The sequence below is a fragment of the Daphnia magna genome, unplaced genomic scaffold (assembly GCF_020631705.1).
Source record: "Daphnia magna isolate NIES unplaced genomic scaffold, ASM2063170v1.1 Dm_contigs225, whole genome shotgun sequence".
Taxonomy (NCBI): Eukaryota; Metazoa; Arthropoda; class Branchiopoda; order Diplostraca; family Daphniidae; genus Daphnia; species Daphnia magna.
In genome coordinates, this window is record NW_025533188.1 from 66,662 (window position 1) to 80,933 (window position 14,272).

The following is a 14,272-nucleotide window of genomic DNA, read 5'->3' on the forward strand; positions in this document are numbered from 1 at the left end:
TGGGTGAAATAGGACTGCTTTTTATACACATTTTGAACAGTCCTATTTCTCCTTTGACCAGTCCTATTTCTCCTTGGATATAAGGCTATTTCGCTTGCCTTTATCTTACATCTTTAAGGGACAATGAGCCTCCAAACCGGTAGGCGAAATGGGGTGGGAAATTGTAGTAGAAGAGCGTTGGCTTTATATGCCTACGCCCTTGAAAATTACCGTTGAAAAAATGGCAACGCTTACTTCGCTTGCATGCTAAGAATTCCTTATCCTATTTAACTTTTATTGCAGAATATTAATCGTCATTTTTGACTGAATACAGTTCATTTAACAAATAATTAAATTAAATAAATCTAAATGTTGTTTAACTTTTTCTATTGTAAATTTTTTGTACATCTTGCAACACAGAGGGGGTTGCGGGGGAATATTCGTACCTTGGAATCTCAGCCCCTTTGGTGAATCATCCCCCTCCCTAGAAGGGTGAGGACCACACCCATCGTAGCCCCTCTATGATGCAAGTCGTAAGAAGAATAAATAATAACCAAAGTAAAATTGCACTCATATTTATGAAATGATTAATTTTTTGATAAATGAACTATATATTGTAAAAAATTTCGGTTAAAGTACTGAAAAAAAAAATTTTATCATAACGAGTTCTTAAGCTGCAAGTGAATTAAGCGCTGAAATTTTGTCAACGGTAATTTTCAAGGACTGAAGGATATAAGCCAACCCGCTTGTCTTCAACAATTCCCCTCCCATCTTGCCTACCGGTTTGGAGGCTTTTTGTCCTGAAATATGAAAGAGTAGGAATAAAAAAATAGGCCTAACCTTAAGGAGAAATAGGACTGGTCAAAGGAGAAATAGGACTGGTCAAAGGAGAAATAGGACTGTTTCAAATGTATTTAAAAATCAGTCCTAATTCTCCCAGTCCTATTTTTACTAGAGAAATAGGACTGGAAATTTTCAGTCCTATTTCTCCAGTCCAATTTCATTTCGGTCCTATTTCACCGGCTACCGTTTACAGAACATGCTGTATCGTATACAACGAAAACAACTACATCCTGTTGGTTAAGGATACATAAAAATGCATTGCACTCATCGAGATTGCCATTAAAATTGGGAAAAATATGAGGCGCGTTACGCTGGAGAAGCGTTATGTTGTTCACGTATACGACGATCACAGTTTACATCAAGTCCTCAGTCATAAAATCTATCTCTTTCATGAATAAAGTTTAAATATTAGTTGTATGCGATTTTCTAAATCTTATACCCATTCTAAAAAATGATCACCTATCCTCCACACTTGGACTACCTCTGTCCTTGTGTTATATCTGCAGGTGGAATTTTAGAGTCATGGAACGGAAAATTGGAACAATAAGATCACTCAACCCCTCTTTGAATGTAAAACCCAACCGATTCTGACCCATCCTGATCTCATTATCTCAGGCTCTAACGGGTCATTTTTCTTTTGGAACTCTGCGCTATTAGAGTTAAAATTTCAATCGTGCAAAGAACAGTTTATTTTCTTCCTGTTCAGTGTATTTTGCATATGAGCCGAACGTGTGCTGCAAATCAACCAATTTTTCAAAGAGATTTTAGCGAGACAATCTAACCCCATCATTATAACACAGTTGTTCTATCTGTTCAAAGTTATCTGCTATTTTCAATGGATTAAATTTCAGTTGAACTTTCGGGACCGTCAGTGCATCCCAACTGGTAGAAGGGGGGAGAAGAATCCATGATTGCCGCATCTTTTTCTTCAGTCACGTTGTCTCACCGCCCAGTTGCTACCTCTAATGCCTAACGCTGAGACTTAGCTAAGTGACACTTAAACCAAGCCTAAGCCGTTCATCTTCTTTTTCTCTGTTTCCAACGAATCTGTATGGAGCACTAAAAGCACGTGTGTTGTGCGGAACTGGTTTGTCGATCCAAAAATTTATCTCTTCCGTACTATAGACAGACCCATTGAAATACGCTGTTCAGCGTGCATATAGTGTCACGCGGAAATCGTATATAGATCCAACAAATCACAAGCAATTTTACAACTCCCCAAAGCGTTCACTGAGTACGCTATACTTATAGAATTATATGGATTGAAAGCAAGAACCAGGATTTGTGGATATCATTTTATCTTTATGACGTCGTTTCTCTTTGTGAAAGTAAAAAATGACGTGAGGAAATAGAACTGTTCAAAACAAACTCTATGCCACTCACGCGACTTATCTTTGTACACATTTACCTATGCACGTACCATAAAACGAACTGTACAACTCGATATCTTGAACCTAGTTTTATGCCTTCAAGAATTACTGTTATAGAAAAATACTGTAGTCTCTTATTTTGTTATCCTATAAAATAAAGTAATTCTAGTAGTACAAAAGCTAACAAGCTTTGGTAAACAAGACGTAGTCTATACAATTCGACGTTCGGCATTTGTTTACCGAAGCAATGTCATTGAATCGAACGTCTTTTTCAAACCTCCAGGTAAATCAGAACAAACTAACAATAAAGCGATAAGAAAACACAGTGGGTTTTTTTAGCATAATATTGACGTCAGTGCTCTGGGTGTATAAAATACGAATATTACAGTCAGTTATTCACTTTGCAACAGCTTATTGTTAAGTTCGTTTTTCCAAACGTCGCCGAAAAAATGAAATTCTTGATTGTTGCAGCTCTACTGGTGGCCACTGTTTCGGCCAAATCCGTAAGAATTAACAGCCTCAACAACTGCGGTAAGTCTATTTCCCAATTTCACACTAGAGAACTTGTCAAAGGTAGAAAATTAAGAGGTAATTTAAACCGTGGCTTAACATCATGCAGGAGGCGCTGGAGCACCAATTACTTTCTCTGGAGCAATCCTGACTGATCCCGTCTCCGTCCCAGGCGTTATGAATATGGATTTGACGGTAATTAGATTCAAGAAAAACATTGCTCCTTATAACAATCGAAGTTCATGTTCACAACATTTTTTCACAGACTGTTACCACAGTCGCAGCCACTGCTGCCGATGGTTTGACGCTTCGTAAAGTCACCACACGCACAACCGACAACTTCCAAGTTCCCTGCTTGAACGGCATCGCTGGTACTTGGTAAGTAGGTCTAATCAACACAATTAGCGAATAAGATCATGAACATTCTAACTCTCTTTGCTTATTAAAAAAAATGTTAAAGCACCCTTGATTTCTGCACCGCCATCGCAACTTACCCAGAATACGTGTGCTCAATATTCCCAGCTGATGTTCCATGCTCATGCCCTGTCGATGCTGGTACCTACTACGCTCCCGAGGCTTTCGTTACCTTCGATGCCGCATGGCTCGCCATCGATGGAGGAGTTGCTGTAAGAAACGAATAAATACGAAACCTATTATACTAATGTTGAGCGTATCTTCTGAATAATGCCCTTGTTTTGTTTTTTTTCATTTGTTCGTCTAGGGTGACTATGCCACTCGCACGGAAATCGTTTCCTCTCTTGGCGCACCCAACGAGCTCGTCTTGGGCTGCATTGACCTTACCTACACACTGTCTGCTGCCTAAAACATATTGACACGGATGAACTTCTTTTGACCATTTTCTTACCTTAAATTTTTTGCTGCGAAAAAAATAAATACAGTATATTAAACCAGTTGTTCCTTCTCAGCTGAATGGGCAAGAATGCATACAGTATAGGTCGTTAATGGTATAATTTACAGGAGAAATTTTTGGGGAAAATTGTTTGACCATTAACAATTAAATAACATTGTGAGGCATAATGGATAGGTCGTCGGATTTCTATAATGACGACATCCGAAAACTACGGGTTCGTGTCCCGCCGCGATTTAATACCATTATTTTATTCAAGAATTTCGGTAGTTTAATGTGTGATTCAAACTCGGTCGGGAAGAGTGGAAGACAGTGAATGCTGTGGCGAATGTTAAGACCGGTAGAAGGTTTAGAAGAAACGCCTGAAGTAAAAACAACATGATGGTTTTGCAAAATGTGTAATCTTATTTAATGTCCTTTAGTATATAACATGAAAAAAATTGCACGCCCGATAAGGGACTTGAACCCTTGACCTCAGGATTAAAAGTCCCGCGCTCTACCAACTGAGCTAACCGGGCATATTTATCGCAACCAAATAATAAAAGATACCATGTTACTGTAATACCAGATGCCTCAGGTTAACTTTAATTGAAAGTCAAAATTTTAAGCCCGACAAAATAAGCCCGATTTTTTCAACTAAAAAAAAATTCAAAAACCTACATATTGCTATAAGACTACATGTTTTGGATTCGAAATTCAGAGAAGATGTCGATAATTGAGTTCGTTCTGATTTAGGATTGATAGTTTATGAGTTATTCAGATGCAAACTGTTTGCGATAAATACGGAAGACCGTTTGACCCAGTTTGGTTATAGACTTAAACAATAACTTGCTCGCAAGTTAACTATTTTATCGCTTACAATGACATCTAGCGGTCAAAGTTGACGAGCGTAGGAGGGATTTGTAATTGACCTCGCCCACAAAGAAGGAGGAACCTACTAAACATTGTATTTGTCAATCGATTGTTATGCCTTGGTTATGCCGTCCGTGAGACCGTGACAGCAACCAGCAGTTTCACCAGCTGTTTTGTTTCAACTTTTCGTGGCGGCGATTAAGAATGGGGGTCTTGGTCTTTAGAAATTGATATTTCTTACAGCTGATTCCCTGGTATTCGAAGTAACTTTCCTCGTTATTCACCGTAAATTTCTTCATACAATACTAAGTTTACATTATTACCTAAAATATTTCATAAGTCTTGCAAGAAGCTTGGCAAAAACCTAATCTGATAGGCACCACGCTTTGGAAATAATTTAATGGAGAGCATCGCGTTGCTTTTGGTTTGATTAGGAGGTTACATTTAATTTTGGTTTCTAACCTGCACTTTGTTTTCACTTAAAAAATTTAAGCTAAAGAAGGCAGTTCTTCCCTGTAGTATTTACCACAATGAAATTTTTGCAACTTTTACAAATATGATTAGGCACTACAACCATTCCCATTAAATGTGTATATTTGGCTAATTTTTTTTTTCAGGCATTTGGGAAGTTTCTAATATGGTATGTTGGCAAGGATGTCATTCTGTGGGAGCGAGTGATGCTACTAGAAGCCTGACTTTTTTTTTTACAAAGAAGTGTAAAAATTAGCAAGACGTCTTTGGCTCAAAAAGTAAGACTTGTGCATATAATTTTGACTTTCATTATAGAGACAGGACAAAACCCACAATCAAAATCGAATTTTCTTTGTTTTCATATCCCTGTGCAACAACCAAAGGACAATAATATTTATACAAAACTTGGTGAACATGGATTGATTGACAGTTATCAGATCTTTTGAATGGCAAAAGCAGAACAGCTAACTATCACATGTCAGTGTAAGATTTTCCAGCCAGAATTTCCAGCAACTCAGCATTTGGTATTATATTAGCCTTCTATATTATTAGTTAATTTTAGATGACATGCTTTACATCTCATCAATAAAATGTTAAATTCTTGTAATAGATTAACACAACTGTAAGCAAGGACTCGGCAAATACAATGACTAGCCCATATTCAAATTGTAGCACAATATTTGTACAACCGTGATTTTTCCGAAATACGTAAGGACGTTAGGTACGAATGTACGATGCCGAAACTTATGTCACGATAAAAGGTAAATCTTTCAGTTTTATTTTTACCTTTATTAAACAATTTGGGTTGCCTGTTACTATTTTTTCTTGAAATTTGTTTGCAAGTTTCTAACATTTTAACAATCTTTAGGTATTGACTTACAAATGAAGAGCGTATTCGAGTCACCGAACATTTGGGATCGTTTCGTGAATTCATCCATTTAAAGCGTTTTCTTACACATTTTTTATCCGGGACAAATGTCACGCGTTGGCTGAATTTCTTCCCCGCGGATTATGGCTTATATAATTGATCCAAATCCACGTAATGGGAATTGATGATGGAAATTTATCATTTGCAGCCTTTTGCTTTTTGCTAATTCTGTTTTCTATCAGAGTCATAGAACGTGTTATGACTCTGCTTCTATCTATCAATCTATGTAGGGAAAAGCAGAGTCATAGACCCCTGGTTCGTCCACTATGGCTATTTTTCCTCTCAGAAAAGGAGTACTCTCTTGGGGGGATTGCTATACAAAAAAGCGGGGGTTTTGGGTCGGGGCGAAAGATCCGCGCGGTGGGAGCGCCTGTTGTTGTTCACTCCACGCAGAAACTCATTTGTCGACAGATGGCATTCCCACCGGGCGGAAAATCACTCGTACAGCCCGACCGTGCCCCGACCGTCCCCGACCCAAAACCCTTGCTCCTAGACGGGAAGTGAACACAAAGCCTGGAAGGTATTTTTTTATTAATCTAAAAGCGATATAATTGATTGATGTCCTAGTCTCACATTGTTGGGTTTTAGTGTTGTAGAATGTTGAGCACTCATCTGTGGAGGAAATCTAATTGACAGGATTCAAATATCGTGAGACTGAGAAAACACAGAAAAACTGTTGCATAAAAGTTACTAAGGTAAAATGGAAAGAGGCTACTACAAAATCAATTCACCAAAAATTTTAATAGATTTACAAAAATAGGATTTTCTGGCAGTATTGAAAGTTTAAAACTGAAGTACCACAAAATTATTTTATCCTTTTCTATTAGTAAATTGCAATACAAATTGATTGCTCTTTTGGTTTTTGGCACCAATTAATCTTGTTCTTTATGTTACATTAGGTGGAACTGTGTTGCTGATGAAACATCCCTGACAATTACTAAACTTTGTAGTTAAGACTGATGAGAATTTGAAGCAAATCCAGAGTTAATAAGAGCAGGTCTATGTTTAACATTGAATATTTGAATGAATTTATGTAACCCTTTGTCTATTTAGCTCATGGAATAGGGTCAGCCCACAACTTAACTTAAATTAATAATTTATTTATTTAACTGATAATTATTGTTTGAAGGAGACACTACACCAGGGACAACAGAAGTGTAGCCCTTCAAAGCAATATTTTATAGATAATTCAACTTGTATTTTTTTATAATTTTGGTTTGAGACTGCATTCATTAAAAAAACTGAATGTTTTTTTTTTTTTTTTTAGATTGGGCAGGTTCACAATTGTGTCACTGGAAATGGGCAGCCGACATTTCCCGTATATTTCCAAGACATCTAGGGGAGAAATAACTAACCCCGCAGAATTTTTATGGACGTCAGCTGCTCCGTCAGCTGCTCCATTTCGCGTGGTTTCGGACTGAGGATGGATGCCAAAACGAACGTCTCTCTTCTCGAAATTTTACCATCGATTCCCTGTGTTTTGAGCTGCATCTTGTGAATTCAATTAATGCAGAGTTGTTCAAGGTATTATAAAAAAAATGCATGTCAAAGAAACATCATACCACTTATATTTTAAATTTAAAGGGTTAACAGGGCTTGGCTTTGCTATCATATTTTTCATCTCCGTTAGTCTAATATACCCATTTTGTACCAAAGGTGATATGTAAAAAAAGTAGTTCATTATAATCTTTTTCTCTATCTAAATCTGTCAGGTGTCTTAAGGTGATGTTAGAATTTATTGTTAATAGTTTAAGTTTTTTAAATTGTGCTTTCAGGTCTTTGGGATGTTCCTGATGTACTGTGGTGACCGCAAATTCATTGAATGACTTGGTTCAATCCACGACTTGGTTTTTTAAATAGTGGTTTACAGTTTTAATTTGCAGAGATCCTGGAGGAACCTGATATGTTGCACTGGTGTTGGAGTCACTCGGTGACAGAAGAGAATGGCACTTAAGTAAAGTTATCAGTGTAAATAAAACATATCCAGTATTATTCTTGTGTTTGTTGAATTATTACCTCATTCAACGGAAACAAAGAAGTTAAAGAAGGTAATAGTTAATTCTCTTTGTGGCGCCACCATGTGAAATTACTTAAAAATCATTTTTTCCCTTTTTTTTTTGGCCAAGTGATTGCATTTGACAGTCAAATGTACAAAGAAAACAATTTATTCGCTGGTGTTTCACCGACAATGAAATATATTGAAATAAGTACAGTTGAGATGGCTAGACTTAGAGTGAATTAGGTTGGGAAAACAAATAATCTAAGTTTATCTTTGTTTTGGATAAAATCGAATTAGGTGAATTGAAATAAACATGAAGAATAAATTAAAATTGACATAGTTTTTATTGTCCCACCTCCTCCCAACAATTCCACCACTATTTTACATGGCAATAAATATTCACAGATTTATATATAAATATGCACAAATATATATATAACCACACTTAACTAAGTTAACCCGTTGGCTGCCAGGCCATGCAACCCGTAGGTTGCTCAAACTACAGTATCTAAGCATCGCGTCATAAGGATCGCGAACAAGGTGGGACTTGTCCGAAGACAAGTCCGGGCTGACACGGTGACGGAATCCGTTACAGGGAATGCACACCCTCAGGAATCCGCCACCGCATCGACAAAGAGAAGTCCCTACTGGTGCATTGCCTAAGGCGCCTTGCGGCGAAGGCCATTGCGGCCGGTCCCTACAAGCTAAAAAAAAAATGGGACGCAAACGGGGTGGCAGCCAACGGGTTAACTTAAACATAACAATGCGAAATAAAACAATACCAGGATGACGATCCACGGTGAACTCTCTACGTAAAGGGCGAAGGAGAAACCGGCGATGAAGTGATGGCGTAGAGAAAGATGGCCAAGAAGGCGAAGAAAAAAAGGCGAAGACGGCGAAGACGACAAGACGGAGATGAAGGCGAAGACGGCCAAGACGACGAGACGGAGATGAAGGCGAAGACGGCCAAGACGACGAGACAGAGATGAAGGCGAAGACGACCAAGACGACAAGACGGAGATGAAGCCGAATACGTCAACAAAGACAGCAATGATGTGAAGTCGACGGAAGACGAAGAAAATGTAGTTCTAAATAGATTAAATAAGGCAAAAAAGAAGTAAGTGATTTTGAGCGGAAAAAGGCATTTGTCTGATAAAACGATGAAAAAGACAAAGAACTTACGCGTGTGGTCCACTGGGGGCGAAACTACCGAAATTGTCAAAACTGTACCGAAGGAAGATGAATATTTGCAGTCCTATCACAGACATTTTTGTTACAACACAGCAATGCTCCATAACGTAGAAACTTAAAATACCAAAAAATGGAGATGTAGTTAAAGCCTATCCATGTGAGTTGGCTAAGTAATGGTGAGAAGAACAGCAGGATTGACAATGAAGATTTTCGGTTTATACAAAAAGATTTATTAAAAATGAGAAATCCAGATAATCCACCAAATTAAAATACCATTGAAAGGCAATGATGATGAACCTTATTCAATGTTGGCATTCAGTAGACTAAGAAGACAGGAAGAGAAGCCTGTGTAAAGAAAATTGTTACGGATGTGTGTAGTGGAAAATAAGAAATGTTCTGAAATACCACAATGAAGAGCTGAAGGGTATGGATGATGGTTGGCTAAGCAGAGAAACTTGTAAATCTGGATACCTGGGATGCTGAGGGCTGATGGTTGGCAACACAAAGTAGATGAAGACTCTGTTACTGGCCGTTCCTTACACTGACGAGAGAATACATCACTAAGCTCAAACAAAAGACCTGAGGTCCATCCACAGTACTTGAACTGGATGGTGATGTTCATGTAAGGAATAGTGGCCTTCTTAAAGTGTCAGGATCCCTTGTGGTACATTGATAGCAGGAATGCAGGCTGCTGGTTCAGCAGCTGGCATAGCTGACAAGGCGAAACAACACCACGTACAAAAAGCAATCTATTTCAAGGGTTTCTTTTTCAATACATACCCAACGATAGCAATACTGAATAGATAACAACATACCGTAAATTTTTTGACGAAAAAAACTTTAAAACACATAACAGGGTAAAGTAACTAACACCCATTTAACTTGTCACCCATAATATTCATCATAGACGCACATCAACGCCATCTAGAGTTTCCGCCTAGAACACAAAAATTCTATTTTACTTTGAATGTTTAAATAAGTACAATACTTGCTTTTAAGTACTTTAATTTTGCTAATCTCTAATAGCTGAATTCCAATTTTAGGTATAACATCCTAGAATATCAACTACTAGTTGCAGCACGAAACGCTAACATTTGTAGGTAAAACTGTCGTAGCTCGTAGGATCAGCCTGTAGTGTTGAAAGAAAGAAAAACACGGAATAATAACTACCACACCCTAACTCATGCGAGAAAAGTATTTTAAATTGTTAGAACAATACAGCTCATTTTTTTACTTTTTTCAGATTGTCACGGAAATTTTCTGGAAGTAACCGGAAGTAGCCAGTATCTCCGGAAATAGGGATCCCATAATAAAACGAGTAGAATTTTCGTGATCCTTATTAAATTTGGGTCGGGAATGACTTGTTTTTAGCCAAAAGTCGGATTTGACCAAAATCGTGATTTTTCATGAAGATAGCATGCTTCAGGAAAATTTGCGATTTTTGGGTATTTTGAGTTGATACATGGAGTCGACCCCAAATTTGACGAGGATTAATGACGTGAATCTTTTTTCTGACAGACCAACAAATAAGGAGTTATTGGGTATTTTTTAACCGGAAGTAAAACCGGAAGTCGAAATTCCAGAAATTTAAAAAATGAACTTTGTTCTCCTTTAAATGGTTAACAAGATTTTGATAGCTGTAAAAGTTAACTATTGGTAATAATAGCTATGCGGTGTTTTTAAAGTTCTAACAGCACAATTTCCGTTCTGACACCTAAATAGACTTGAATAGAAAAATCATACATTCAACACGATTAGTTACTTGATATTTAGTGAAAACCTGCAACCGAAACATGATAGTACTTGTCAAAACAATGTTTTGGGTTCTACTAATATTTGGCTGGATGCATCTAGACTGCGCAAGGCCCTTTCAATGGTTCGTCTGCTCACGAACTGCCGCGTATGCTTGAATGAAAATGCACATTGAGGAAAAACACGCGCTTTGCACAAATGCACTTGAGGAATCACATTTTTATACTTTTATTACCCCCCACTTATCCATGTATTGGTATTCTTCATGGATTAACCAACAAGTATCATTAATCAATCCCCCTGAAAAGTGAAGAACACCTCTGGGTTTTAAGAACTAAGATTGGGTGCCACTGCTAAACGCCACCTGCCAGTTCCAAACACAGATTCTTTGGGCAAGGCAAAGCAAAGCAAAGAGTCCACTCTTAAAGCCGTCATCTGACGCTTCAATTAGCAGTACCTTTTCCGCTTACCAAAGACGTCAGAGCTGTTCTTCACTTTTAGAAGCCGACGTACCCTTTTCTACAGTCATACTTTATGGTACCACTCTGAATAGAGCTTAACAATTTGCGAACACATACCACATTTCCTGAATGTTTAATCTCAGGAAATAGCATAACACCTCGAATAGCCTTCGGAGAGCAACAACAACCCACCTAGCTGCACATTAACAATGTTTAATTTGTTCCACGAAAACCAAATGCACCCATTATTTCCGACAAGTGTGCATGGTTATTAAGGAATACTCAACAAGTCATCACGTGAACTTTTCTTAAAAAACGAGTTTAAGAGATTTTCACGAGACGACAAAGCTGATTAATTTTTCAATTTCAAAAGTCTATACTGAATACACTATTATAATATCTCCCATCTAAATCTGGTCAATGATACAATTCCGCATCCATGTCCAATAAAGAGTGCGGAGATCACTTGCCTAAGCAACGTTCGAAAATCAAATCATTCCCACTCCGTTGTCCCGGGTGGTTTCACCGTCAGGTCATACAAGCCCTTGAAATTCCTGGAGCAGTTAAGACGGCTTCAGCCTTCTTGTCTATAACCTTATAAGCGGTACCGGTATCCATGTTTACAGCAAGATCAGTTTAAATAATGTACCACTTTTTACCTACCTCTTGCGGCAAATGCAGCAATTAGGTAAAAATCAGGAATTCCAGGAAGTCCAGTCATAAAATCCTGTGAAAAGAATGGTTGAAAAACGACTGATCACTGGCATGATGGAATGCGTTGACTGGAATCGCAATCGAAGTGAGAGGGATCAAGAAGATTGGCATCTGGGCTAGCTTCTTATGACAACCCGAATCCCGTCATATTTTATTTGCCAAATAATCCGCTTCCCTAAAAATCGCCAAAATGTTACTCGTTAAGTAGGTTTCTAACATATTAAATACTGCTGTGAAATAATTTGAATATTAAAAATATTATAAAAAACAGAATTCGTTACCTAATTTTTTATTGGGTAATTGCATGAATAAGAGCATAACAAATTCCCGGCACTGGAAGACCGCAAGTAAAGATTTCTGGGTTGTATTGTGGGGCATCAGCTGCGTAATCTGAGTTGGGACCTGTTCTAAAGTAATGTAAAATTCATTTTCGTGACCATTTAATTAACTTGACCCTTAACATATATATACACTTCCATGTTTTCTAAAGTTAAGTGTAAAAATATCATTAAGCAAAAAAGCCAATTAAAAAATGTCTGATTTGCTTTTGGTTTCAATGGTTATCTCCTGAAATTATAATTGCTTTATACCATTGTTGAAGTAGAAAGGCAGCTGGGATTTCGAGGGCTAGAATATCAGTTTTCTCACATTGTTCTCTAACTCTCCAATCAATAACCTAAAATATAATTTTTTTAAATTAATAAAAATTTTACGTCATCTATCACCCACGGCTTTGTGGATGGGTGTCTGCCTGTGAAGCTGAAGATTGTGGAATTAACCTCCTCTTGTGAAAAAATTGATCTAAAGTAATAGATCATGTGTTGTTTCAATTTACAAAATTACCATTTGTTTTACAAAACTAGTAACGAGAGACAAATGTATCTTCCTCCAACTTCAGGTTTTTCCTGCTAATTTAAAATTCAAAAAAATTACTTTATTAACATGACCACAGATTTGTCAGATACCTTAAACATCTTTTTACAATCTTTCAAATGACACTTAGTTGGCATCAAGATATCTGCTATGTTCCTTGTGCCAAGAAGCAGGAAATATTTACTCTTTACAGGAGTCATCCAAAGAAAGTCCACAGCTGCCCATTTTCTTAAGGAAAGAATCTTTTAATACTCCTTAGTCGTACGTTCAATAACAGTTTAGCTAATATAAATATTTGTCATAGATTTACAAGTGAAAGCCAAATATAAACCAAAATTACTGTTGATAGGTCATTTCAAGATTGCTTACATGAAGCCGGCATTGTGCAGATCAATATGATCAGATTTTTACCTCTGTATTTTTTCACACTGTAGGGCTGTGGAAAGGAACTGGTGCATTGCCTTAGATATCTTACTTTTTGCCAGTACGTTCTTTATATGCGCGTAGTTGTGAAATCGTCGACAGGCGTTACTTGAAAGAGGAGGTCGGCAAGAAGCTAGCGAACTGCTCTTGAGTCAAAACATAAGTATAAAAAAAAAAACCATGAAACCAAATTTTAAAGCAAATGTAAAGCTTATCAAATTTCTTTAGCTTTACTCTCTATCCATTTATAGCCATTGAAAAACATAAGCTATTCATCCACATCAGAATAAATGCAGGCAGGACCTAAATTTTAAAAAACGAATTGAATGAAGATAAACAAATACTTGGTATCAACATGATAACGGACATGTGCTACTGCCCAATCTAAAAAGGAAATCCTTCAGTTTTTTTATGAATGCAGGCTCAAACATAAAAACAAAAAAATTACAAGTTGAATTATCTATATAAATACTGCTTTCAAGAGCTACACCTCCGCTGTCCCTGGTGTATTGTCTCCTTCAAACAATAATTATCAGTTAAATTGTGTGTGTTGTGGGCTGACCCCATTCCATGGGCTAAATAAACAAAGAGTTACATAAGTTCATTAAAAATATTCAATGTTTAACATAGACCTCTTCTTATTAACTCTGGATTTGCTTCAAATTCTCATCAGTCCAAACTACAAAGTTTAGTAATTGTCAGGGATGTTTCATCAGCAACACAGTTCCACCTAACATACCATAAAGAACAAGATTAATTAGTGCCAAAAACAAAAAAAAAACTATCAATCTGTATTGCAATTTACTAATAGAAAAGGATAAAATAATTTTTTGCTACTTCAGTTTTAAACTTGGTAATAATCGATTTCTCCCCGGCAGCCAGGTGACCCTGTGGTAGAGTTACTGTTTATGGTTTCTCTTGCTTTATCAAAAGTGATGGCATCTGTTTTAGATTAAGAGGAAAAAGAAACACGATAATAAAATTATCTTATATTCTATACCTCTTCTATGAAATGTAGAAATACACCTTGGTTTGTCC

General features: G+C 37.1%; 1 protein-coding gene, 2 long non-coding RNA genes and 1 other non-coding gene across 29 annotated transcripts; 2 read left to right on the forward strand and 2 right to left on the reverse strand.

Annotated features, from left to right (window-relative positions):
* The first annotated feature begins 2,565 nt into the window (after window positions 1-2,565).
* On the forward strand, window positions 2,566-3,613 carry LOC116934463. The gene is made up of 5 exons (XM_032941987.2): window positions 2,566-2,723; window positions 2,812-2,897; window positions 2,968-3,080; window positions 3,163-3,328; window positions 3,424-3,613. The coding sequence occupies exons 1-5, from the start codon at window positions 2,642-2,644 to the stop codon at window positions 3,523-3,525; spliced, it is 549 nt and encodes a 182-aa protein (XP_032797878.2). The 5' UTR covers window positions 2,566-2,641; the 3' UTR covers window positions 3,526-3,613.
* Window positions 3,614-4,015: 402 nt separating this feature from the next.
* Window positions 4,016-4,088, reverse strand: Trnak-uuu. The gene has a single exon. It is a non-coding gene; the product is annotated as a tRNA-Lys (tRNA).
* A 437-nt stretch (window positions 4,089-4,525) lies between these two features.
* On the forward strand, window positions 4,526-8,036 carry LOC116927881. Of its 26 annotated transcripts, none has more exons than XR_006641897.1 (11): window positions 4,531-4,707; window positions 5,040-5,171; window positions 5,277-5,417; window positions 5,504-5,654; window positions 5,762-6,341; window positions 6,410-6,647; window positions 6,721-6,818; window positions 6,875-6,887; window positions 6,951-7,017; window positions 7,089-7,345; window positions 7,597-7,813. It is a non-coding gene; the product is annotated as an uncharacterized LOC116927881 (long non-coding RNA). The 26 variants fall into 26 exon arrangements; XR_006641899.1 differs by having other exon boundaries at window positions 4,532-4,707; window positions 6,410-6,516; XR_006641892.1 differs by having other exon boundaries at window positions 6,875-7,017.
* A 769-nt stretch (window positions 8,037-8,805) lies between these two features.
* On the reverse strand, window positions 8,806-9,947 carry LOC116927879. The gene is made up of 6 exons (XR_004396841.2): window positions 9,827-9,947; window positions 9,417-9,760; window positions 9,285-9,356; window positions 9,136-9,177; window positions 9,003-9,075; window positions 8,806-8,908 (listed from the first exon to the last, which is right to left on the reverse strand). It is a non-coding gene; the product is annotated as an uncharacterized LOC116927879 (long non-coding RNA).
* Window positions 9,948-14,272: the final 4,325 nt, after the last annotated feature.